The following is a 25,349-nucleotide window of genomic DNA, read 5'->3' as shown; positions in this document are numbered from 1 at the left end:
CAGTCAGTTGGTTCTGGATTCACTGCTGTAGCTGTGTACTGGAAACAAGAATGCTTGCTGTTTTAAATTAGTGGCTTCATTTTATTTTCTAGGTTTTCCCCTTCTTTCAGGAGTGGAGTAATTGTCACAACTCAAAAAAACGCATCACCAGAATCTGACACTCTCCTGCTAACTGTATGTAATTGTACCACGTAGCATAAGTTAGCCATAGTGCAAACTTTTAAGAGGGGGTTGTCTACACATGATAAGGGCAGCAAGAATGGAATGTATGCTAGGCTATATGTATTCATAGATGGTCACTAGGGAAGTTATCAAAACACTCTAGTAGTCATTAAATGGAGGCAGGGAATGGCGTTTACACTTTGTGAAGGTATGTACTGAGGTAAGGTACAAACATAGTTTAAGATGTAAAGAGTTTTCTATACAGAGTTTCTATTCCAGGCATGTACTCATAGTTGAAATACAATGTTTTGGGTTAATCCTAGAAAAATAAAGGGTATTTAGTTTAGTGTCTGTGTTCCAGAGTGTTTTATTGAGTAGTTTTAAAAAAAATGAAATCAAGGTGAGCTGGAGCATGCACAGTCGCTTGATTAGCATATTCTCAAAATCTCTTGGACACACTGCACAAGATCATAAGATGCTCTTTGGAGACAGTGATCTGGTTTGGAGGCAATGTAGTTTAGCTGTTAAACCTTAGCATGGGGTGGGAATTTTCGGTGCTCCAGACATTGCTGAATTACAACTCCCATCAGCCCCAGTAAAAATGGTCAGGGATGATATGAGTTATAGTTCAGCAACATTTGAAGGGATAGAGGTTCCCCACAGCTGCTTTTGCATGATGAGAATAAACAGCAGTGAGCCTGAGACTTGCATGCTCCCCTGCCTTGTCTAAGAATTTGGAAGCTTCTGCAGCTTGATTTGTCATCTAAACTAACAAACTGTGGAGAATTTCAACTATGGGTTGTTCAGAATAAGTCAGCTTCAAACCATGGAGGTGACTTGTTAAAACAAACCATATTTAAACAATCACAGTTAAGTGACACACTAACTATGAACAACGTATTTTTTAAAAAAGCCACAGTTTCCAGACTCCCTTTAAACTTGTTTTAAATTCCTTTGTACGTTGGTCAGATGGCTATGTGATCAAGTGGGCTTCAAAGCAGTTGCATGTTCCTACCCAACAGAGCTACACGTCCTGGTTTTTTTATTAAAAAAAACTTGGGTCCAAGGAACAGTTGTTATTTCCGGTCTACTTATTCACAGGTCCTTTTTCCATTGTATTGAATGCCCTTTCCCAGTTAACGGAGAAGAACCATGAAGAGCCGCTCCACAACTCCCCCTTTGCACGTCCATGTGGATGAAAATACCCCTGTCCATGTCCATATTAAAAAGGGTCAGAAAACACCACCACCTGCAAAATCCCAGGTATGAGTGTGCAGCTGGGTGTTTGTAGGGGCTCTGTCATGAAAGCCCCATCCCCCAGAAGCACCAGTGAAAACCCAGCCCTCTTCCTACCTTGCAAAAGAAGAGCAGGCCCAAATGGTTTGTTTGCTTTACTTTGTAGCTCTTGTCACAATGTGTAGATGTAGAAAATTGGCTTTTTTTCTTTTTTTTTTACTGCTCTGGCTTGTGTTCATGGGTGCCATATCTTCCTGCTGAAAGACTGTTTTTGTTTAGTGCTTCCTTCAAAATCAATACCACATCCTCCCATTAATACAAATTTCTGTTTGAAGTCTTATACATTAAATAAGGAAATAATTAGGGTGGGGGTAGGATGGCAAGTGTCATGGTAGGAAGGGGATTTTTTCCAAACTGTGCTGAAATTAACATATTTGTCCAGTTTACATTTCATGGTAAACCAAATTTGGTTTGTTTTGCTCCTCTTTGCTAGTGCACAGTCCTCGGTGCACCAGCAGCGGTTTAGTCATGCTGGCCACTTGACCCAGAAAGCTGTTTGCGGACAAACTCTGGTTCCCTTGGCCTGAAAAGCGAGTCGAGCACTACACCCCATAGTTCCCTTTGACTGGACTTAACTGTCCATGGGTCCTTTACCTTTACCTAGTGCATGAAAAAAGCAAACTGTGTTCCTTACCAAGGATGGTGGTTTGCTTTCCTCAAATGACAGTCAGTAAGCTAAGAACAAACTTCTGCTTTATCCATCAAGATTTATGGAGAGCCAAACAAAGCAAGAAAGCTGGTTCAGCAAATGCTGGGCTATTGATTTGTTTCTCCCTAGTGCTTGTGGGGAGAGGAATAGTGGGTGCAATGAACTCATGCCCTGTAAACCATCCACTGTCTGGCAACTTGGGTACTCCAAACCAGCAGAAACAGTGGAACCTATGCATTTACCATGGAGAATGAAAATTGTATAATTCCTTAAAAACGTTACACCCCGCAGCTGAAGAGCAAACCAACAGTTAATTAATCAAAAACTGTAAGCCCACAACTTAGGTGGGAGGTTACATTCTGGGGGTCACACCTAAAGTCAAAATTGTGTATAGTCAAAACCCATTAGGTTCAATGATGGGTGGGATTACCAAAATCATTTTTCCTGGAGCCCCACCCACTTTCTGCCCCTTTTAAATTTAATTTATTTCCCCCCCCCCATGTATGTAAAGTTGAACATGCACAAGTTAAATGTGTGTATGTTGTGGGCTTTAATTAACAGAGCTGCCCAAATGGGTGCAGTTGAGTTGAGTTTAATGCCCTTTCAATTTTAGCACATTCCTATGCCCAAAGCACCTTGCTGAAGCTTTCTTAACACATGCAAATATTGTGGGCCACAGGAGAATTGTAATTTCATCTAGTCATGTGAAACACCTTCTGTTGTCTTTCTAAGAGTTGGTGTCTTGTCTGTGATTCTGTTGTCTACATACATGAGTTTTGGCCCGAGGCCTTTCAGCAGTAAAGGTCACTTTCAAAGATGTATTGGAGCCTACCCATTCATCAGCTTCAGGTTCCTGGTAAGTCCTGCAGTAGGTGGCCCTGGGATCAGATGCAGAGTCATGTGTTTCCAATTCACAATCAGTACTTTGCTGCAGCTGTGACCTAAATCTTTCCTACCATACACTAGATCTAATCTTCCCAGGGTAACTAAGGCCCACCTTGCATCATAAGTGACTAAGAGACATGATGATGTCATAATGATCCTGACTGACAAAGAATAAAGCTGCTTTCAGGGGTACCATACTCCTCACTATGCGGTACCTATATTTCTTTTTCCTGAGCATGGTTACTGAGACTGCACTGTGATGTAGAATGTGAAGCCTTTTTCGTGGTACAGTTTGTTGGAATAGTTTTGTTGGGGGCTTCCAGTTTCGTTGCACAAATTTTAGGGGTGGAAGTAATCTCAGCAAGTGTTTCAGGCAACTAAAACAATATACTACTTCTCTCTCTCTCTTTCCCCCTCTCTGCTCCCCCATCCTCACAGCAAAAGCACAAGCAGAAAATGAAAGGGGATACCGTGAATGTGCGCCGCAGTGTCCGAGTAAAAACCAAAGTCCCCTGGATGCCCCCAGGCAAAACATCTTGCCGAGAGTCATCATACAAGTGGGAGGTAGGACAGCTGCTGTTTCTTTTGCAGCCTAATAACGGGCCTTTTCAGAAGCTGAACTGGAAAGAAGCTGATGCTCAGTCATAGAGCACATGCTTTGTGTGCGGAAGGTCCCAGGTGTGCTGAAGCATTCCTGGCTGAAATCCTATAGAGCACAGGTTTTCAACCGTTTTGAGTTCATAGCTCTCTTGACCAACTACATTCATTCTGCGGCTTCCCTGTGGGGAAACACGCTCAGAGCCTCAAAAGTCCAGTTTTGTCACCCCTTGCCCCTTGGAGACTGGCCAAAGGTGAACATGAGGTGAGCACCTTACCTTGGAAGACAGCAGTGGCAGTAGCAGGTGGCGCCGGACCTGCATGGCAGAAAGGCTTCCCTTTGGCGTTGGGCACTCAGCTCCCAGGCAGGCATTGCACACAGCGAGCACAACAAAGGCCAGCACAATGCCTGCCTGGCCTCCCACTTGTCTGTGCATTCCCAACAGCAAGGGCCAGTGGACTGGCTTGCTGGGCTCCCTTGTCCGCTAACTTGTTTACTCGGAATAGAAAAATTCCTTCCTGTAGCACCTTAAAGACCAACTAAGTTAGTTCTTGGTATAAGCTTTCGTGTGCAAGCACACTTCTTCAGATACACTGAATGTGGTGCCTTCCATGGTTCCAGTTACAGATGGGTAGCCGTGTTGGTCTGCCATAGTCGAAATAGAAAAATTCCTTCCTGTAGCACCTTAAAGACCAACTAAGTTAGTTCTTGGTATAAGCTTTCGTGTGCAAGCACACTTCTTCAGATACACAGATACGCAGTGTATCTGAAGAAGTGTGCTTGCACACGAAAGCTTATACCAAGAACTAACTTAGTTGGTCTTTAAGGTGCTACAGGAAGGAATTTTTCTATTTCGACTATGGCAGACCAACACGGCTACCCATCTGTAATTGTTTACTCGGAGACTGCCTCAGCTCCTGGCAACCAGCACCCCCTGGCCAGCCCCAGAAGCACCATTCACTTGTGGAGGTTGTAGCCAAGACCGTTGCAACAAACAGCTGTGCAAGTCTTTGGGCATCAGAAAAGGTAGGGAAGGAAAGAGAGACAGAGGCCAGTGTTGTCCGCGGCCATCTGTCCTGACCATCATTCAAGGCACTCCAGGGTGCCATGGCACACTGGTTGAAAACCACTGCTATAGAGCATGTTGGGCAGTTCTGAGCTAGATGGACTAACTGTCTGTCTCTGTATAAGGCAGCTTTTCATGTTGGCCACCTTGCCAACAGTTATTATTTATTAATTTTTTTTATATTGCCCTTCATCCAAGGATCACAGGGTGGTTTACTGTATAAAAACAGAAAAATACATAACATAAGAAACGAAAACAATAACTCTTCCCACTGTTGCCCTGTTTAAAAGGCCATAGATGGTTTAATCAGCCAAAGGCCTGGTTATAGAGGAATGTTTTTGCCCGGCACCTAGTTGAGTCTCTGGCTTCCCATGCTCAGGAGCTGTATGTACCCACCCCCTGGATTTCCCCCAGGAAGAGCTTGGGAATGAGCCTCGGGTTTTTAAAAGAGACGTTTGCTTTTATGAAAGTGTTGTTCTTGTTTTTAATATATAGAACAAAAAACTAATTAAAATAAATCAATGGGTTATAACTTCCTGTGGTATACGACCACAGGGAGCATTAATGGCTACGAATAAGATCTATTTATTTTGGTACATGGGTTTGGGTTTGAGGATCATGAAAAGACAATGAAATTGTTTGACAATTTGGGGGGTCTAGATCTGTATTTTGGGACAGGAGGATGAATCTTCAGTTCAAATGCTTTGGTATGAAAATATTCTTGTATTGTGATGGGGCATTCCCTTTCCCTTATGCAGTGTAAAGGAGATGAAGGTTTGTGACAGCCACCATAATCTTCAAGACTCTGGTTCAGGCATGGAGCTTCTGTGCTCCATCTGCTCCTCTTGCACCCTGCTTGCCCTGGGTGCAAGAAAACTACTGAACTGTGATTAAAAAGTTAGCAGTAACCGAGTTAATTCAGCAGTAATAACTATTGAGATATAGAAAATGAGAAAATGAAAAGATAGGGATTAATTAGAATATGTAGTGGAAAAGAAAATCATGAAGTGAACCGTGGAAAGTGCAGGGAAGTCAAAATTAAATGTCTATTTGGTATTTAGATCATCATTCAGTGTACTTATTGTAAAATGAAAATGATAGACTTCTCTGTGACCCTTCCCCTCCGCTGGGAGATGGGAATCATTCGAATGGTCTGCCCCTGCCACTTAGTGGATCCAAAGGGTTTCCAGAGAGTGGTAGGGGATGTTTTATCCCATGTTGATGGCCTTTCCGCTGATTCCCTGGTGTCCCACTGGAATGCAGAGTTAACCAGGGCTGTCGACTGTCTGGCTCTGAAGTGTCCTCTCTGATTGCATGGATCCTGGACAGCCCTGTGGTTTTCCCCGGAGCTGAGGGCAATGAAGCAATTGCTGAGATGACTATAGTGCCAGTGGCAGAAAACTCATTCTGAATTGGACAGGACACAGGTTAGAGCTCAACATTGAGCCTACCAAGTGGCAATAGCAACAGCAAAGACTTTCTTCACCACCTCTATTGCATCTGCAGAGAACAGCAGCAGGAGACACTTTCAGGTGGTTTGCAATCTAACCGCCTCCTTTGCCATTGGGGCCTGGTGAGGACCACAAAATCTCCTGCAATGATTTTGCTAAATTCTTTGCAGATAAAGTCACTCAGATTTGGAAAGAGGTAGACTCCACTGTGGGAGCAGGGCGGGCGGGAGAGTGCTAGAGTCCTGTCTAGTTAAGTTGCATGGGATCAGTTCCAATCTGTTACCTCCGAGGATGTGGACAGGCTGTTTGGATGAGTGAAACAGACCACCTGTCTCCTTGATCCTTGCCCATCCTAGCTAATCAAAGCGAGCCACAAAGGACTGGGGGATGGGCTCTGGGGGTGGTGAATGCTTCCCTACGTGAAGGAGCCTTCCCAGACCCGTGGAAAGAGGTGGTTATTAAATGCTTCTTTAAAAACCATCTTTGACCTGGCCGATATGACCAGCTATTGCCCAGTTTCAAGTCTTTCATTCTTGGGCAAGGTGGTCGCTGAACAACGGGTGGTCGCTGAACCACTCCAGGTACGCCTGGAGGATTAAAACCATTTAGACCCCTTCCAGTTGGGATTGAGGCCTCATCATGGGACTGAAATTGCCTTGGTCTCACTGGTCAGTGATCTCCAGTGGGGTAAGGACAGAGGTGAAAGCAGTTTCCTGGTCCTGCTGGATCTCTCAGCAACCTTCGATACCATCAACCATGACATCCTCCTGGACCGTCTAGAGGAGCTGGGAGTTGTGGGCAGTGCTATGCAGTGGTTCCGCTCCTTCCTCCTGGGCCATGTCCAGAAAGTGGTGGGGGGGATCAGTGTTCAGACCCCTGGCCTCTTACTTGTGGGGTGCCTCAGGGCTCTGTCCTCTCCCCTGTGCTTTTTAACATCTACATGAAGCCGCTAGGAGATCATCAAGGGCTTTGGGCTGGGTGTTCATCAGTGTGCATATGATACTCAGCTCTACCTCTCCTTCAAATCAGAACCAGTGAGGACATTTAAGGTCCTGTGTGAGTGTTTGGAGGTGGTTGGCAGATGGATGGCAGCTAACAGATTGAGGATGAATCCTGACAAGACAGAACTACTGTTTTGGAGGAGAGGAGGAGGGTGGGTGTGGAGGACTCCCTGGTCCTGAATGGGGTAACTGTGCCCCTGAAGGACCAGGTGTGCAACCTGGGAGTCATGTTGGACTCACAGCTGTCAGTGGGGGCGCAGGTCAATTCTGTGTCCAGGACAGCTGTCTACCAGCTCCATCTGGTACATAGGCTGAGACCCTACCTGCCTGCACACTGTCTCGCCAGAGTGGCACATGCTCTGGTTGTCTCCTACGTGGACTACTGTCATGCACTCTACCTTTGAAGGTGACTTGGAAACTACAACTAATCCAAAATGCAGCATCTAGACTGGTGAATGGGAGTGGCTGCCGGGACCATATAACACCTGTCCTAAAGGATCTTCATTGGCTCTCAGTGCATTTCTGAGCACAATTCAAAGTGTCAGTGCTGACCTTTAAAGCTGTAAACCACTTTGACCCAGTATACGTGAAGGAGTGCCTCCACCCCCACTGCTCAGCCTGGACACAGAGGTCCTGCTCCAAGGGTCTTCTGCTTGTTCCAGGCAGAGGGCCTTCTCGGTAATGGCACCCACCTTGTGGAACGCCCTCCCTTCAGATGTCAAAGAGATAAAGAATTACACAACTTTTAGAAGACACCTGAAGGCAGCCCTGTATTGGGAGGTTTTTAGTGCTTGATGTGTTATGTTTTTATATATGCTGTAAGCCACGCAGACTGTCTGGGGAAATCCAGCCAGATGTGTGCGGAATTGATCACATCTACTTGAGTGATCTTCCAGTTCAGCATTTCCATTTTAACAATGGAGATGGGAGACTGACTCATGTTCTCTTCTTTGGTACAGTCCTGGAGGAGTGAGCGACATGGCATGGCACCTAATTAAAAGTCATCAGACAGAATAACTGAGGACCTGTCTGTTAATAGCTGTTTGACATGATATCTGAATTGTGGGGCTGCCCTTGAGGATAGGAGGGTGTGGAGGCTGGTGCAGAATGCAGCTGCTGGGTGGTGAGTGGGGCAGCCCCATGAAACCACTGCTGCCCCAGTCCAGAAAGCACTGCATTGGCTTCCGGTGAGCGACCGGGCTCAATTCATGGTGTTAGTACCAGCATATAAAATCCTGAATGGATTGGGATCAAGGACCTAAAAGAGCAATCATTCCTCTTTACCCAGGAGTTTGACGTCTGAAAGACAGTTTTCCTGGCAACCCTGAGATCACAATCTTTTTAACTGTTTGTAGAATGATTTTTAAAAACAGGTTTTTTAAGAATATTTTCTTGTTGTTGGTTTTTTTTAAAAAAAACACCTCTCATGAGAGGAAAGGTGTAAGAAGCAAAATAACAGCCTCTGTCCTATTCTCAATCAGGGACCAACCCATCGCCTGGAAATAACTCCTCCAGATTCAGATAAGTTACTGTCAGTGCTCCGCTTGAGTGATCTTTCAACAGACGAGGAGGACGCCATTCACTGCAAAATGGACAAGTACGAGAAGAAGATAGGGAGCTTAATGAACGTGGTGGGCACCTTGAAAAATGAGGTGAGGCAGTCAGAGTTGAGTTGATATTTCTTCTTCTTCCAACATGTTTGGAATGAATGTTTGGAATTTTGTAGAAAATGATGTGGCACAACCCCTTTGTTAAAACGTCTTGTGGTGTTAGGGTGAATTGTGTAAAGATTTTTGCCCCATCCTTCCGCCAGTCAATTTCATTGTTTAAACCTGAGTTTGAAGAGGAAAGAGAGGTCACAGGGAACCTTTGGCACTCCTTACGTTGCTGGATTCCAATCCCGTTATCCTTAATCACTGGCCATGCTGGCTGGGAGCGATGTGAGTTGGGCATCTGGAAGGTCTCAGGTTCCCCACCCCACCTATTCTGCCTTTTTTTTTTTTTTACCCTGTTTAAAAAAGACAGCAGAGAACAAGAAAAGGTGCCTGATGACAAGTTTTCCAAAGCTAGCAGAACAAAACAGCTATAGCAAAATTAGCAGGCTTCTATTAAGAGGATTGGGACACGGGTGGCGCTGTGGGTTAAACCACAGAGCCTAGGACTTGCCGATCAGAAGGTCGGTGGTTCGAATCCCCGCGACGGGGTGAGCTCCTGTTGCTCAGTCCCTGCTCCTGCCCACCTAGCAGTTCGAAAGCATGTCAAAGTGCAAGTAGATAAATAGGTAGTGGTCTAGTGGGAAGGTAAACGGCGTTTCCGTGCGCTGCTTTGGTTCGCCACATGACCCGGAAGCTGTATGCCAGCTCCCTCGGCCAGTAAAGCAAAATGAGCACCGCAACCCCAGAGTTGGTCACGACTGGACCTAATGGTCAGGGGTCCCTTTACCTTTATTAAGAGGATTATTGACTTGCTCTTCATGTTCAGTAATGGCTACTATATAAATTGGTATAACGTGTGTTGCCCTGTTCAATTGACATCCTCCAAATTGCAGCCCTGTAAGAATAAGACCTGGGGGCATTTAGTCTAGACGCTACGGTACGCTGTAACAATGGAACAGCTCCAAGTACAGGAGTTCCGTTCAGGTGACCAGTGTTCACTTTCTGCATTATTAGAGCCCACCTTCCTGTTGGGCAAAGCAGAATTTGTTCCACTTTGAATGGGCTGGATGAATGGGCAGAATTGTGATATTTCCTCTTTTACTAAAATCTTCCCAAATTTGTTGGCCAAAGTGTTTTTATTTTCTGATATATTGTGGGTGAAAATTTTATCTCTTTCTCTCTGTTGAATTTGTTAGATGTGTCCTCAGATCTGTCCTCAGATCAAAATGCCAAAGCGGGATGATGGGCGATGTGTGGCTAAGCGTCTCCTTGAAGAGCAAAAGGAAGAGCTGGACGAGGTCACTCAGGAACTGGTGGAGACAGAGCATGAGAACACTGTTCTCCGGCGCAATATTGAACGCATGAAGGAGGAGAAAGACCTTAGCATGTAATTAAGCTTTCGACCCTTCCCATCTCTGTATATCACTGGGTTTGGGAGAGCAGCTGTGGGCAAAGCCCAAGGCCCTTTACAATTTACAGGTGGTTGTGGTCGTGGGTTCTTACTCTCTCTTTTGAAGCAGGGTTAGGATTTTTACACTTGGCCTCTTTCGTTGGGAGCAGCCTCTGTCTGCTTCAGAGCAGCAGGGCTTTCTTGGAATAACTGATCTGAACCATTGCAACCAAATATCCCTGACATAGCCAGGATTCAGCAGTCTGGATGGAAGTCGCTAAAAATGGCAACCGTATTGTATGCACTGTTACCCCTGCACCTGCTACTGTGGGGCCTGTGTCAAACCAGGGGAAATGCCCCCATTTGTCCCACACAAGTGCTCATAAGCACCAGCAGAACTGCCAGTAGAGGGTCAAACTTCTCATGGTAGACTGCAGCTCCTGGGCAGCTAAGACCATTTGGGGGATGTGGTGTGACCTACGCCTTCTGCTGTTGTTGTGATTATGTTGTTCAGGCTCAGTCTAAACATGTGGCAGAATCCTGAGTTGGTAGGCTGTGCTTCTTCATGGTGAGAGGCAAGGAATTCTATTACTTTAAGTACCTCCTTGGGATGCGGGTGGCGCTGTGGTCTAAACCACAGAGCCTAGGACTTGCCGATCAGAAGGTCGGCGGTTCGAATCCCTGCGATGGGGTGAGCTCCCGTTGCTCAGTCCCAGCTCCCGTCAACCTAGCAGTTCGAAAGCACGTCAAAGTGCAAGTAGATAAATAGGTACCGCTCCAGCGGGAAGGTAAACGGCGTTTCCATGCGCTGCTCTGGTTTGCCAGAAGCGGCTTAGTCATGCTGGCCACATGACCCGGAAAAACTGTCTGCGGAAAAATTGTCTGCGGACAAATGTCAGTTCCCTCGGCCAGTAAAGCGAGATGAGCACAGCAACCCCAGAGTCGTTCGCGACTGGACCTGTCAAGAGTCCTTTACCTTTACCTTTTTACCTCCTTATAATTGTTTCAAGATTCCTTGTACGTTTAAAACTGGCACATCAGGGGCGCAATCTCCAGCCTAGTGTCTTTTCTAGCCTTTTTTACTAGGCATAGGGGATTTAATAAAATTTAGGTTAAAAAATGAATAAATAATAATCCTGTGCCCCCCATCCCATGCTATTTGAGGATTAACACATTATTCCTTTCCAGACTTCAGAAGCGGCACTTGATGCACGAGAAAGAATGCTTGATGTCCAAGCTAGTGGAGGCTGAGCTGGATGGAGCAGCTGCTGCCAAACAGATTAAGGCCCTGAAGGACGCTATCTGCAAACTAAAATCTGTATGTGCCAGTCCAGAGTAGTGCATAGAAGCAGCTTTTCAAAAGGTGGTGGTTGGGAGCATCCCCAAGGAGGAGCAAGCGGTTTCAGTGGGGAGTCTGGTGGCTTGGCTTGGTCTCTTGATTGGGAAAAGAGCAAAAGTGCGACAGCCTGCTCCCCTGGCCGTTCCCAGGTGGTGTTGCTTAAGCTTGTCTAGATGTACAGGGAAGATGAGGTGTAACACTACATTGTGCACCACTTCAGAGTGCAGGGGGAGGTTGGATTTGGAACCACTGGAAAACAGTTCTGCTCATGAGACAGGGCATCCCTTGTGTCTTGGTTCTCTTTTTCTCCTGATGGAGCCACTCCCACTCCAGAAATCCTATCCGGAGCACTGGGTGGACCCTCCTGAACAATACAGGACCTGGCAGGGGAAACCGAAGGGAGAGCTGTAGGCCTGGGTGACATATTGATATATTGCTCAGGACTGGTATGAGAGGGAGACCACGATGGTGGTTTCACTCAGCAGTTTATTGAGGATGAAACCGCTGCCACCTCTGCTACCAGCACCCAGCATGCTGAGGGGGAAACAAACTGCCGCCGGGCGTTGGAGGCAGAGGGACTCCAGAGTGGCGGCAGTTTCACCAGTGATATACCATCAAGTGAAACCGTCATCGTGGTCTGTCCCTCTCACCAGCAGAGGGAGAAACAAGCTGCATCAGCGAGGCATGATATAGCTTGTTCCTCCCTTTGCTTCCTTAAACTGCTTGGCTGAAGAGTGCGCCTCTGCCTTCACCGCAGCCAATCAGTTTTATGGAGCCCCTGACCTGCCACCGGCTCACACAAGCCAGTGGCGGGGTGGGGGAATCTATTAATGTGCTCCCCAGCTGTGAGAGCCCCATTTAGGCTCCTGCTTGCATGTCAGTATGAGCATGATCGCGGCTGTTCAGATGGGGAGGTGCAGGCTCCATCACAGTTCTCCACTCGGGTGCACGGCTGTGCGCCGCTTAACAGAGATGTTGAAAGGAGCTCCCACTCGCCTGTTAGACTTGCCCCCCACTCCATTAGACTCCCCCCACCCTGCCTTGCGGATTTAGCCCAGAAGGGTGAGCTGTGTCTTTCTTCTCAGGGTGAACAACCATCCCACAAAGAGGCAGCGTGCCTGAAGGAGCTTTGCAAAGGACCCCCCCAAGGTCTCTGCTCCCTGTTGGAGCTTGCTCAGCCCGCTGCAGGCAGGAGCCTTTCCACCCTCCAGCTGATCAGCAGGCTGGGGCCAATTGCATTGGCCTCAGCCTGTGAGGTGCTGGAGTCAAAAGCGCCTCAGCTGCTGCGGTAGGAGCTGCTGCAGTTTCGTCCAGCGTCTCACCGGCTGGGGCCAGTATAGCTTCTTTCAACATTGCAGTTTATTACCAAGTAGAGATGTTTGGGTGTTGGAAACCTAACATCACCCAGCCCTAGAGAGTTGGCAAAAATTGTTTCATCTCCTCTTTTTGTTTGCAAATACCACTGTTGGTTCTGAACTGCTTCAACTGAAGGAAGGACATCTGATTACTGAAGGCACCTGTGGATTCAATTCAATAAGTTTTGAATCTCCCTTCCCTGTTTTATTAAACAAATGCAAATAGATACACATCAAGGAAAGGGGTTCAGTCCCAGCCCTTTACCTGCTGTGCTGGTCTTTACAGTGTAGGTTTTTATTTGAGGAGGGGAAAGCCCTAAGCATATGATTTCTCCTCTACTCATCCATCCTTCTATCTTGTTCTTCTGTGTGTACAAACCAGACCCTCACAAATGAGGGCACCATGCTTCCTACATAATGTGTGTGTGAGCTTCCAGGGGCCAGATCCTTACCAGGAAGGGACTAAGAGAGGCAAGTCTTGCAAGTAAAGGAGGGAACTTCTCCAGTGCTCTGACTTTGCTTGGAACCAGGAACTTAGAAGGGAAGAAGGAGGAGATTTGCAATAGCCTTTAAAGTACCCAATCTCAAACTCCCACCTTTAGTCCTGCTGCTTAGGCTGTGTGATCCTGTTCCCATTACAGCAGCAACAGAAGATTAAACTTTGTCCTCCTGCTTATTGGCTGATGTCACAAGCGATGCCAGCTGATGGGTAGATGGGCACAGTTTGCAGAAAAACTTGTGGCAAGCATGGTTTGAGTTAAAATCTGGCCAAGCTGAATTGTGCTCCTTGCATGGATGTAACAGTTGACTGCTGCAGTTCAGTAAGTCTCTGGGTTTTCAAGATCCATATTAATATGGGTGCTAATTCCTTCTAGGATACTGCCCTGCTGATTTTATTGACAGCAGAGGACACTGTTTAGTTCCCAGTGTAAGAGTCAACTTTTGTATGTGAAATTGGGATAAGTTGGAGCAAAATGTCTTGACGCTTGCTCCACACCTACAGTTCTCATAACTGTGTGTACTAAAAATAATAATTTCCAAGTGCAGGCGTTGCTTCCTAATTAAACAGTGACATCTTTTTATTCAATCCTACATCTTTAATCAAGTAATGAATTGATCAATTAATATCTGCAGCTTTGCTCTGCTAATCTTAGATTTCACAGTAGGCGAGGGGGCAAATGCAAAGCACCGTGCAACAATTTTGTTTTTAAGAACCTGAATAGCAGAAATAGTAGATCTTTCTGCCATCCAAAACTTGCCCTGAAGCTGTTTACACATGTAGCTGGCAAAGCCTTGTTGAATAAAGATTTGGAAGCTGTACTGCTGGATAGCAAATCTGATAGCCTTGGCTTTGTTATTTTTTCCTTCCTCCCCCCCAGGAGAAGAACATGACCGTCTCGGACATCAACACACTTACTAGACAAAAAGAACTGCTGTTGCAGAAGTTAAGTACTTTTGAGGAAACCAACCGTACGCTCCGAGACCTGCTTAGAGAGCAACATGGTCGAGAGGTGAGTGAGGACCGAAACACCTGCTCTTTGGTACTGATTCCTACTTTTCTTTGGACTCGACCTAAAGAACTGTGTGCGGAGCAAATATGCCTGCTAGTAGTTTTGCACAAACAGGGTAGTAGAAGTGCATAGTGCTGTCATGGGTAAATTCCTATCTGGTTCTCAAAATCTGCTTATGCAAGAGGAAGTGCATCTTTAGGAAGCTGTCTTCTACTGAGTAGGCCTACTGGTACATCTGACTCGTCTCCCTCAGTGGTAGCTATTGTGGTGTCTCTAGAATCTAGATCAGGGATAGGCAACCTAAGGCCCATGGGCCACAAGCGGCCCATAGGGGTGGTTTAACCAGCCTACAAGCCGCCCCTGAACCGAGCCACCATGCAGCACCTGAAATCGCATCTGCACAGACGCCGGAAATCGATGTTGAACAAGCTCTTGCTAGCCCTAGCTGTCATGGCCAGTGGTCAGGGTTTGGTGGGCATTGTGGTCCAGCAATCATGTGAAGAATTGTGGGTTCCCTATCCCCACCCTGAGTCTTCAGATTTTGTGAGCCCAGTTTGATACAGTGCTTATACACAAGGTGTAGGGCAGCCCTTTGGTGTGACAGAAGGCACCTCTGGAGTACATTTTCTGCATGATGATTGTGTTTGACTATCTGGTATGTTACACCAGAGAATCCTAAACTGGTCCAAGAAAACCCAAATTTTCTGATCAAAATGTTTAGGCAGATTGCAATGCTGATCATTCTCACAGTCAGCTTGAAGTGTCTTGGATTGCTTGTTTTATGTTTGCAAGAAACACAAGTCTGAAGCTGGGATATTTTTGGTAGGGAGCATGGTGATGACGGGTGACCTTATGGTTAAACAGCAAGGGAAAGAAATGCAGAGCACAAGGCTTTTCCTTTCCTGCGTGCAGCTTTCGTTAACTTGCGTGTGCACATTTTTGAGGTAGTAGCTGTTCGAAAAAACAAATGGCAAGGCTTATGGGATTCAACATGTGGCACCAGATGCCACCCGAACTTAAATGTGCAATTGGCAAGAGAAATGGTTACAGCAGGGGTAGCCAACATGGTGCTTCCCCCATTTTTCTGGACTCCAATTCCTGTTGTGCCTGAATATGGGCCACTCTAGTCTGACAGCTACTAGAAGGCACCGTCTTGGCTATCCCTGGATTACAGTTAACACAGTACTTCCTGCTTTCTATACTCTCCCCTAGGGATGGCCACCTCAATTTTTCCATGGTGCCCTTAAGACTTAATTACCCTTTCCCAACTTTCAAAAAAGATTTTATGATTGTGTGTGGTGTTGAATTGTATTTCTTTAATTTGCTGTTTTCATTTCATTTCTTTAATTTGCTGTTTTCATTTCTGATTACTTTAGAATAATCTTGGAAGCTCTTTAATCAAAAGGGCTGCCTATTAGTCTCCTGTATACTGTAGTAATAACACACAGACGCAATTTTGCTTATTTTGTACACCACTGTAGTGTTTCATAATGTTAGGTTTGCTAGCATTAGGGAAAGGGGCACAGAGCGATAGTTTTCTTTTTCTTTTCTTTTTTTTCTTTAAATTTTTTTATTAGGTTTTACAATTTAAATTTATCATAGTCACATAAATCATATAAAAACAAAATTCAAGCAACCCATTCCCCCCCCACCCCCGACTTCCCTCAACTTCCTCTTTCTGGCTTTTTGTACATACAATACTACTGCTTACATTATGTTATTTCAACTTTGTAGTCTTTTATTTACATATATTCTCATTACTATCATTTTATATCATTACGATATACCGTAGTTTTCTTTTTGGTGCAGAAGTCAGCGACACACAGACCCCTTTCAGAAGCAACACCATCATTGCTCTGCAAAAGCCAGCCCTATAGGAAAAGGGATGGATTATTTTTTTAAAAAACCTTCCTTTTTGGTTTCTTCCTCTCTCTCTTTAACACTTTCTGCAGAAAGACTCTCAGAAGTTGGCTGAGCAGCAGGCGCAACTAATGAAGAGGCTTAGTGAAGCTGATGCCGAAAAAGCGGTAAATATATGCCAGAAATTCGCTCTCTGTGTTTCTTGCCTGTATATTGAAGGAACTTAAGATTATGTTCTTGAAACAAAATGCTGGGTTCTTGCCTGCGGACAAAGTGCTGTGCCTGAAGCAGGAAAACCAGGTTGCCCTGGAGGTGCAACTGGAGCATTAGTTTTCTAATGAAGAAATAGCACTTGCCTCAGTTCCTTGATCTGTAAAATGGGGGAAATAATCCACCTAGGGCTGTTATAAGGACAATTGAGGACCAGTTCATCAATTAACATACATCTCTTGTAAACAGTCCCCAGAGGGAAATGAATCTTTGTTCAGTTCTTCTGCCTCATGAAGCTTTTTATTATTTTTGTTACAGGTGATTCTCAGCTTACATGGGGGTTATGTTCCAGGGTAAAGCAAAAATCATGTATAGGGAAAATGCATTGGGTTCAATGGCAGGTGGGATTGTGAAATTCCCCCCACCTCCCGGCCACCCGAGGTTCTGCACCCTTTCTATAAATTTTTATTTATTTATATTTGCACACAAGTCAAGCATGTGTTAGTTGCAAGTTACCTTTACGTATTTCAATTAGTTATCCACCCTTCATCACAGGCTCGTTGGGTTGGGTTACATCAACGTTTAGAAATGGAGCCTCAGTTTGCTCACTTTCCTGTTTCTTCCTTTACTTTGCTGTTGCGTCTGTTAGATTATAAGCCAGCAGTAAGGGCAGCTTTGTAAACAAGTGCAAAACAGTTACATGCCCGCAAAAGAAAATTAATAATACTAGCCTGCTTTTCTGGGGGCGGGGGTGGAGTGTTTCATCCCTCCAGCAGCCTGCTTCATTTCTGTGCTGGGCACAGGGGAGGAAGAAGCCCTCTGGCACTCCACCACCGGCTCACTCCGTGGCCTACATGGGGTTCCTTCTCGCCTATGACTACCAGGCTAGTACTTAAATACAAGATTGAAGTTGGGGTTGCTTGGTTGTTGCAGTTGTTGCACATCACCAAGGAAATTTTGAACACTTGACAAATAATTACTATCGTCAACCACTGTGGGCTCTCTGTTTTGCAGCAATTGGTAAAAAAACTGCAAGAGAAAGAAAAAGAAGTTGATGATCTAATGGTTCAGATACAGACGGAAAAGGTAAGTTTTTTTCCAGAGGCATTTTATGCTGTGAGATGATTATGATGATTTATTTCTACCCTGCCCATCTGGCTGGGAAATGTCTACCTGGCTTCCCAATGAAATTGGGGGGCAATAGGGTGAAGAAATCATCTTATGGACCTGTTTCCCTCCCTGCTCCCTTCTTTTAGGACCAAGCAAAGACCGCATCTGAACTCTCCAAATCCATGGAAGCCGTGAGGGGCCACCTGCAGGCACAGCTGCGCAACAAAGAAGCTGAGAATAACCGCCTGCAGATCCAGATCCGGGTACAGTACCTTTGTGATATTGAGCAAACAGTGCCTAGTGCTCTACAGTCAGCCAGATGAAGTGGTACAGTGGACTTCTCAGGTTGGGGGATGGAGGAATACAATTATTATTTTAATGTTCCTTTGAACGGTTTGTGCGGTTTTAAGTTAGTACACTAAGAGGAAGACTGTGCAGAGTTTTTCCTCTGGTATGTGGTCACTTACTATGTGCAGAGGGCTTTTAACAGAGGAGCGCATTCGAAAGAAAAGTGTCACTACCTCTCCGGCACAGTCCAAAGTGGTACAGTTTATTCTGCCATCACAAAATTCAGCCACCTCATTTTGCTGCACGTTTAGACTAGGCCCGAGTTCAGAATAGATTGTAGTGAATGAGGGGATGGGGACATGGCATTGGGTCACACACAGAATTCTATGCATTCTGCAAACAGGGGGACGGGCCATTTATTCCAGCAGGGGTATGGTTAACTTTTCGATGAATGGAAGCAGTTTGCCACGTTCCATGAATACAGTCACATTGTGGCCCAACTTGCACCCCAGTTTCCCCAGACTCTATGCGTACCACACCCAATAATTAAATTCCAAAACCTGGATTTTGCAGTGCCTTCATCGAATTCATTTATTCATGTGAGTTGAGCTTTGCCCAAGCTGTGGAAGCCCTGGCTTTTTCTCAAAGTGATGGTCTCAGAACGAGGAAGTTGTTTCAGACAAAAGGGAGCCTCTTAAAATAGTGCCTACTGCCTGCTGTTTTTATAAGTTCTTATATTAGAAGTAATTCATAAAGAAAAGTGCCCAGTTAAACAGTGGTTCTTTTGTATTTCTATGTAGGACAGTACTTAGCTAGATGTACCATTGGTCTCACTCAGTTTACTTGTGCTTCCCATGCTGATGGATGCTTCCTGTCCTCTTACATAGCTACTTATAAACTTTTAGCTGGTGTTTTTTTCTACTAAAGAATCCAGTAGTTTCTTGAGCCACTTTGGTCTTTAGGTTTATTAAATTTGTGCATCACTTCCCTCTAAAAGGTCCTGAAGCAAGAAAAATAGGATAGAATAATAAAATTACAGAAACAGACATATCATGAATGACAATATATATAACAATATAATTTTAAGGGACGTGGGTGGCACTGTGGGTAAAACCTCAGCGCCTAGGACTTGCCGATCGCATGGTCGGCGGTTCGAATCCCCGCGGCGGGGTGAGCTCCCGTCATTCGGTCCCAGCTCCTGCCCACCTAGCAGTTCGAAAGCACCCCTAAGTGCAAGTAGATAAATAGGTCCCGCTTTCTAGCAGGAAGGTAAACGGCGTTTCCGTGTGCTGCGCTGGTGCAGGCTCGCCAGAGCAGCTTCGTCACACTGGCCACGTGACCCGGAAGTGTCTTCGGACAGCGCTGGCCTACGGCCTCTTAAGCGAGATGGGCGCGCAACCCCAGAGTCGGTCACGACTGGCCCGTACGGGCAGGGGTACCTTTACCTTTATAATATCATTTAGGTCAGAAGTAGGGAAAGAAGGGTACAAAAACTTGGGGTTCTACAGTGGTTCTGCATCTGTTCTAGCATCCTGCCCCAGAGCAGTGGTTTGCCCCAGATCCTCCAGAATAAATAGACAGACAGCTAGAGATTATAGTAGAAACTTTTGGTGGTAGGAATAAGTGTGAAGAAAGGGGTGACAGAAATCTTCCTTCTATATACCAACTGAGAAAAAGATGCAGAACTAAGACTGTGTACAGCTAGTTTTACTAGGTCTTTGGATAGTATAAGACTGGCCTGAGACATTTCTCTATGTTGCCTTGCTCTGCTCTCAGCTCTTGCAGGGAGGAAAAGTTAGTCTTTGGCTGCCTGAACCGCAATTAATTTCTACATGTACCCTGATTGCCTTCCTTTCAGAATCTGGAGCGTGTTGCAGCTCAGCACAAGGCAGAAGTGGAAAATATCATGGAACAGCTGAAAGAGCTGAAGACGAAGACTGAGCGTGACAAGGACGCCCTGAAGAATGCAATCAAGGCCCAGAAGGAGCGAGCGGAGCGCAGCGAGGAGTATGCAGATCAACTGAATGCCCAGCTGGCAGAAAAGGTGATGGTTGCTCTGGTGCCTCCATGCCAGGGCATCGCTTACTATTGGGCCAAAGTTTTGTGGAGTGGCCTCCCCACACCATTTATTTTTTTCATTTGAGGACACCAGCAGTAAGGACGGAAGCATGTTACCTGGGAGCTCCCCATAGGCTTATGTACTTCCTCCCCATCTTCTTCTTCTTTCTGTTCTTCTCACCTTCCCTTCCTGTCCAACATTAATATGGCTTAGTGTTATGATGCACTGGAGATAAATGACAACTGTGGTTAGTTCTCAACCAAAACAGCTTTTAATTCTTGATTTAAAGCAAAGTATAATCAAAGTCATCGCTGCAGATGTAACTCTGTGCCACCCTTGTGAAAGCTGAAAAGGAAAAGAAGGGGAGAATCTGCAAAGGGAATGAGCATGCTGTTGACCACTTAACTTGGTTAGGACATTGAGGAGCATTTGATCTGTATTGGGCTTGCCTTGATCTTCTAGGCTTGGCTTTGGCTGAAGGTGGCTAGAAGTACAGGGCTGCTGTGAAAGTCTACAGTGGACCCTCCGGATACGAACTTAATTCGTTCTGGGGGTCCTTACGTACCCCGAAAAGTTTGCAACATGAGGCGCTGCTACTGCGCACTCATGTGGCACGATAGAGCACTTCTGTGCATGTGTGCATGGCAAAACCCAGAAGTATACACTTCCAGGTTTGCCTCGTTCACAACCCAAAAGTTAGGTTACCCAAAGGTCCATTGTATTTGCTTTGTACAACTTGTCATTAGTGTGGGGTGTCAGATGAGTTCTTGTTTTCTATGCCAAACAATGTGGCTGCTCTTCTAACCTTGCCTGTTGCCTTGCTTGGCAGGACAACTATGTTGCTGAGGCGTTGTCCACCTTGGAATCATGGAGAAGCCGCTACAACCAGGTGGTGAAAGACAAAAGTGATCTGGAAGTCGAGATTGTGATGCTGAACAGGTGAGAGCTGTGCTGTCCCATTTGGAGCTGGCTCCCAAAACAGCTCGCGTGGAGGGATGGAATGGGAGGGATGGGAGGCAGCACAACACTCAGATCCAAAAGATTACTGTGGGCTCCTGAAGAAGCTACTGGGCTCCATCAGCCCCAGCCAGCATAGCCAATTGTTTGGGGTAGAGGGAATTTAATGTCCAACAACACTGCAGAGCTACAGGTTCCCCATCACTGCATTACTCTCTTTTTAGTTAGTTAAGAAGGTGACGGCCATATGTCCTGGCTCTCTGTCATTTCTGTTTCCTCCATGACTTGTGACTGCAATTCTGCCAGCTCTGTGATTTTTGGATTTTTTTAAAAAAATCCATTCAGAACTGTGTTGTGTACAGCATATAATCCTGTTGGTGCTCTGTGCTAAAGGGGGTTCAAATTGTGCGAGTTTGCAATAAGTCACAGAATGCTGGTATTGGCTTCTTTTCATTCAGTCTGCTTTCAAGGCCTAAGTTGTCAAAGAATGTGGACTTCTTTGCAGAAAGGCTGAAGGAATGACAGGAGATCAGGTTATGAAACGGGGTGCGGGGTATGAAAGACAACAGTTGCCTGCAGAGAGGACAGTCTGGTCTGAAAAGTGTTCCGAGGGCCAGAAAGAGATGCCAGTGGGCCCTCAGATCTGACATTAACCACCCCAGTGTAGTGAAACAGGCAAGTAAGAGCCTTGCACAAAAAAATTACTGCCAGTAAAGACAGAGAAGTTGAATCTCTATTTATGTCTGTCAGGTATTTTACAAATTTTGTAAGCCACTCTTGGTATGTTCTTTTAAATGGAAACTTTGAAATTAATTTTTTTAAAACTTAGCAAATAAAAATATCCAGTATTTCACTACTGACATTATGAGACAGATCAGTATGATTTTTGATTGTGGACTTGGGTTTAAATTCCCTAATATGAAAGTAGCTAAGTCCATTAATTAATATTTAGCAAATCTAAGTATTCTATACAATTGCCAAAACTGAGGAATATTCTTGCACAGTGGTTGTTCCTAGGATCCAGATAGCTTAAGTGCAAAGGGGAATCCATTAGGAAATCCAAAGTGAAATGATTCCAGTAGCTGCTCCTTGGCATTTGGGGTGTCAGAAGATGTTTGGTCTCCCCTGGAGGCCTGGGTTGAAATTGTGACCAAGCCTTCTTAGCTCAATTCATAATATCCGGGCTGGCATACCATGGTTTGTTTTTTGCATTTCAAGTTAGGATGGTAGACTAGGATTTGATCTCAGTTTGACATTAGGTGTGAACTAATCCCATGTCTTCCAAAGATCCTGTGCCCCTTACATGCAAAGCTTGATATATTTTGGCTGTCATACATAATGGGTCCACCTCTAAAGGGAGATTGAGACTGCTCTTCCCATGTGAATAGTAGCACAGTTGGGTGGACTTACCTTAGAGTGAATTCCTAGGTCTGGTTCTTTTCAAGTTCCTTGGCCAAATGAAAGGGGATGGGTTGCATGTGGGAAGCTGCTTTAATTTTTCCAGATTATTGATAAATATATAAACATTAATCTCTTTGCTGCAAGAGAAAGCAAAGAGATAATGATTGGCTCAAGGTCACCCAAGCTTTGTGGTTGTGTGGGGATGTGAACCGATGTGCATCTCTTCCAGTCCTAGTGCAACACCCTAACCCTTACACAACACTGGCTGTCTCTAACAGGGGCAGGCTGTCTGTCGCCCTTCAGTTGTTGTTAGATTCCCATCAGCCCCAGCCAACATCTGGAGGGCCATAGATTTCCCTCTTCTGCTATATGGGAATCATGTGCCTTAAAATGATTGTCATTTTTGTGAAATTCTGCTTTGAACTGAGACTGCGTCTTTCTTCCTTGGACTAATGTATCTTTCCCTGACATGTATTCAAGCCGTATTTCAGACTTGGTGGAACAGCAAACCACTATGGAAGACAAGATGCGGGAAGACAGAGATTCCATGGTGGACAAAATGCACCGGCAGGTCACAGAAAGTACCTCATTAAAAATGGAGAATGAGAGGTTGAAGGTTGGTAGAGAAAAGTTCTCATCTTCACCATGCTGAGGCCTTCCAGATGTTTTGGGCTACAGTTCTCATCAGCCCAGCATAATGCAATCATGCTAGCTAGGACTCTTGAGAGTTGTAGTCCAAAACATATATACTTAGGGCACAATCTGGTCTAGTTCTGCTAGGGGCATCTCCACCATCCTTTTTAAATAACTTCCAATCATTTCAGTGGAGATAGTGCTGGAGATGTTCCACATGGGATTTGTTTGTTTGTTTATTTTATTGCATTTTAATCCCATCTTTTTTCCAAGGAGCTCAAGGTGGTGTACATGCTTCTCCCCATTCCTCCTCTTTTTAAAAAAATCATTTTTATTAATTTTCCAATAAAAAACATCCAATTAACATATCCAATCATAATCCAATTAAAATAAAAAACTAAAATTAAAAAAAGACCAAATTATAATCCAAATTGTAAGTCTGGATCTCTGAAGCATATATCCAAATCTCAGTCCTGCCTCTCCTCATTGTTTCCATATTTTCCACAACCCGATTTTAACGCTTTAAAATTCTCCATCCCTGGCTCTGCGATTCTCAATTATGTCAAACATCATATATCCTTTCATCCATCAAATACAGCTTTATTTGTGTATATATATATTTCCAACTGTCTTTTTGCCAGTGCAGCTTCCCCTGACTCTATTCCAGTCTGGGCTGTTATCCAAGTCCCCCCCCCCTAATGCCCACAACAACCTGATGATGTATGTTAGGCTGTGAGTGAGTGACTGGCTGAAGGTCACCTGGTGAGCTTCGTGGCCGAGTGGAGGATTCGAACCCTGGTCTCCCAGGTTCTAGTTGACAGTCTTAACTGCCTACGCCAGGAAGGAGATGCTTGTTGTATAGCCCAGCAGCCCTTTCTCTTCTGACTGAACACGTCTCTCTTCTGGTTCCTCCAGAATAGCATTATTCCGGTGGAGGAAAAGTTGAATAAAGCTCAGCAGGAAATAGCAATGCTCAAAGCATCCCTCAAGAACTACGAAGGGACAATTGAAAGTTACAAGAACCAGGTACTGCTCTCAAAAGACCTTTGGCACCCTCTTTCCTTCTTCGTCTTCTGGCAGGAATGCCCTGCTGAGCTCCAAAACCCTGGAACTTGGGGCGTGGGGCAGAGCTGCATTTTGGTTTTCAGGCATTCTGTGTCTTTTGTCTAAGCAAGTACTTGGCAATTTCTTTTCTAGATACTTGCAAGAGGTGGGGGTACCTGATAAGCACCTGCTCTTCTTCCTTTGTGTTACTGAAAGGATTTGAAGTTGGTCTGTTTCATTTTGTAGCCCTCTATTATTGGGGAACTGAATGTAGAAATAGTATATATCTTTTTAAAAAATATCTCTACCCAAGATGGATTACAATATTTCAAAATCTGAAAGGTGCCTAATTGTAGTAGTAATTAAAAAGCAATAAACAAATGCACATCAAATACAGAGAACAATTTGAGAGCTGCAGAACATAAAATAGGCTTAAACTGGTTAGTTTTCTCAAGCGTTTCCGAAGGCTTTTCTTACTTGAGCTTGAGCTTCTCTCACTCTGTTCTTGGAGGCAATGAAAGACTTGGGTGATGCAGATGCCTTGGCTTAGGCTAGGCTCATAAATGGCAACCTTTACCAAGACCCTTCAGAAGACTACAGCTTCCATCAGACCAAGGCAGCACAGCTGTATGATGCTGCAGATGATGGGAGTTGTAGTACAAAACATCTGGAGAGGACTCCAGCTTGGCAAAGGCCGATGAAGAGGAAAGCCAGCACCTGTATAAGAGCCTTGTCCACTAATTTAGAGTACCTTTTTATTATCTGAACTGTCACACTTGAAAGGGGTTTGTCTCACCTTGTAGTGAAATTGGGCTCTTTCAAAGTCTACGCATAAAGGGCTTGCATGCAGGAGTAGCTCACAGAAGAATGGTCCCCGTACATTTTGCCTCATATATAACAGGTTCTACAGATGCTAGAGATTTATTTTTTTTAAAGAAAAGCTAGGAATCTGGAGATTATGGCTCATTATGGATCCCCATGCCTCCAGAGCTTTTCTATTGCTGGGTGTGTGGTGTTGTGTTTTTTTTAAAGAAACAATGGGAGGATTCATTATGTTGTATCTTGCCCAGTCAGAGTGATTCACAGAATGATGGCCATTGTGGCATTAACCTACAGTCATGAGCCCATCACTGTGGAATTATGAGGAGTAGAGCTGTAGGGTATGGATTTCAGAATTATATTCCACTTTTGGTATTTAGAGAGGAAAATTGTCTCTAAAATATGAACCAAAGGCACCTGTATAGGTTAGAGCATGGATAGGCAAACTAAGGCTTGGGGGCTGGATCCGGCCCAATCGCCTTCTCAATCTGGCCCACGGACGGTCTGGGAATCAGCGTGTTTTTACATGAGTAGAATGTGTCCTTTTATTTAAACTGCATCTCTGGGTTATTTGTGGGGAAATAGGAATTAGTTCATTCCCCCCCCCCAA

At 45.0% G+C, this 25,349-nt stretch overlaps 1 protein-coding gene and 1 long non-coding RNA gene across 5 annotated transcripts in view; one reads left to right on the top strand and one right to left on the bottom strand.

Annotated features, from left to right (window-relative positions):
* The window catches only part of LOC308468648, a 25,534-nt gene extending 22,593 nt beyond the window's left edge, over positions 1 to 2,941 (bottom strand). Inside the window, exon 1 of the long non-coding RNA XR_013981769.1 lies at positions 1,516 to 2,941. This is a non-coding gene — a long non-coding RNA (uncharacterized lncRNA). The remainder of the gene's footprint in view (positions 1 to 1,515) is intronic.
* Positions 1 to 25,349, top strand: part of ODF2 (outer dense fiber of sperm tails 2) — a 34,180-nt gene that overhangs the window by 513 nt on the left and 8,318 nt on the right. The window contains exons 2-15 of one of the 4 annotated variants that reach the window (XM_080990863.1): positions 93 to 174; positions 1,299 to 1,425; positions 3,431 to 3,556; positions 8,590 to 8,760; positions 9,960 to 10,150; positions 11,342 to 11,471; positions 14,227 to 14,358; positions 16,311 to 16,385; positions 17,443 to 17,514; positions 17,685 to 17,801; positions 19,685 to 19,870; positions 20,715 to 20,824; positions 22,724 to 22,859; positions 23,792 to 23,902. In XM_080990863.1, coding sequence (XP_080846989.1) covers positions 1,315 to 1,425; positions 3,431 to 3,556; positions 8,590 to 8,760; positions 9,960 to 10,150; positions 11,342 to 11,471; positions 14,227 to 14,358; positions 16,311 to 16,385; positions 17,443 to 17,514; positions 17,685 to 17,801; positions 19,685 to 19,870; positions 20,715 to 20,824; positions 22,724 to 22,859; positions 23,792 to 23,902 — 1,668 coding nt within the window. In that variant the 5' untranslated portion in view covers positions 93 to 174; positions 1,299 to 1,314. Of the gene's footprint in view, positions 1 to 91; positions 175 to 1,263; positions 1,426 to 3,159; positions 3,278 to 3,430; positions 3,557 to 8,589; positions 8,761 to 9,959; positions 10,151 to 11,341; positions 11,472 to 14,226; positions 14,359 to 16,310; positions 16,386 to 17,442; positions 17,515 to 17,684; positions 17,802 to 19,684; positions 19,871 to 20,714; positions 20,825 to 22,723; positions 22,860 to 23,791; positions 23,903 to 25,349 lie in introns of those variants that run through there. The other 3 variants (XM_080990864.1, XM_080990862.1, XM_080990865.1) reach the window with 3 other exon arrangements.

The sequence above is a fragment of the Podarcis pityusensis genome (genome assembly GCF_964106645.2).
Source record: "Podarcis pityusensis genome assembly, chromosome: Z".
Taxonomy (NCBI): Eukaryota; Metazoa; Chordata; class Lepidosauria; order Squamata; family Lacertidae; genus Podarcis; species Podarcis pityusensis.
Note: the sequence above shows the minus strand (reverse complement) of the source record. Positions and strands in the feature narration are given on the sequence as shown.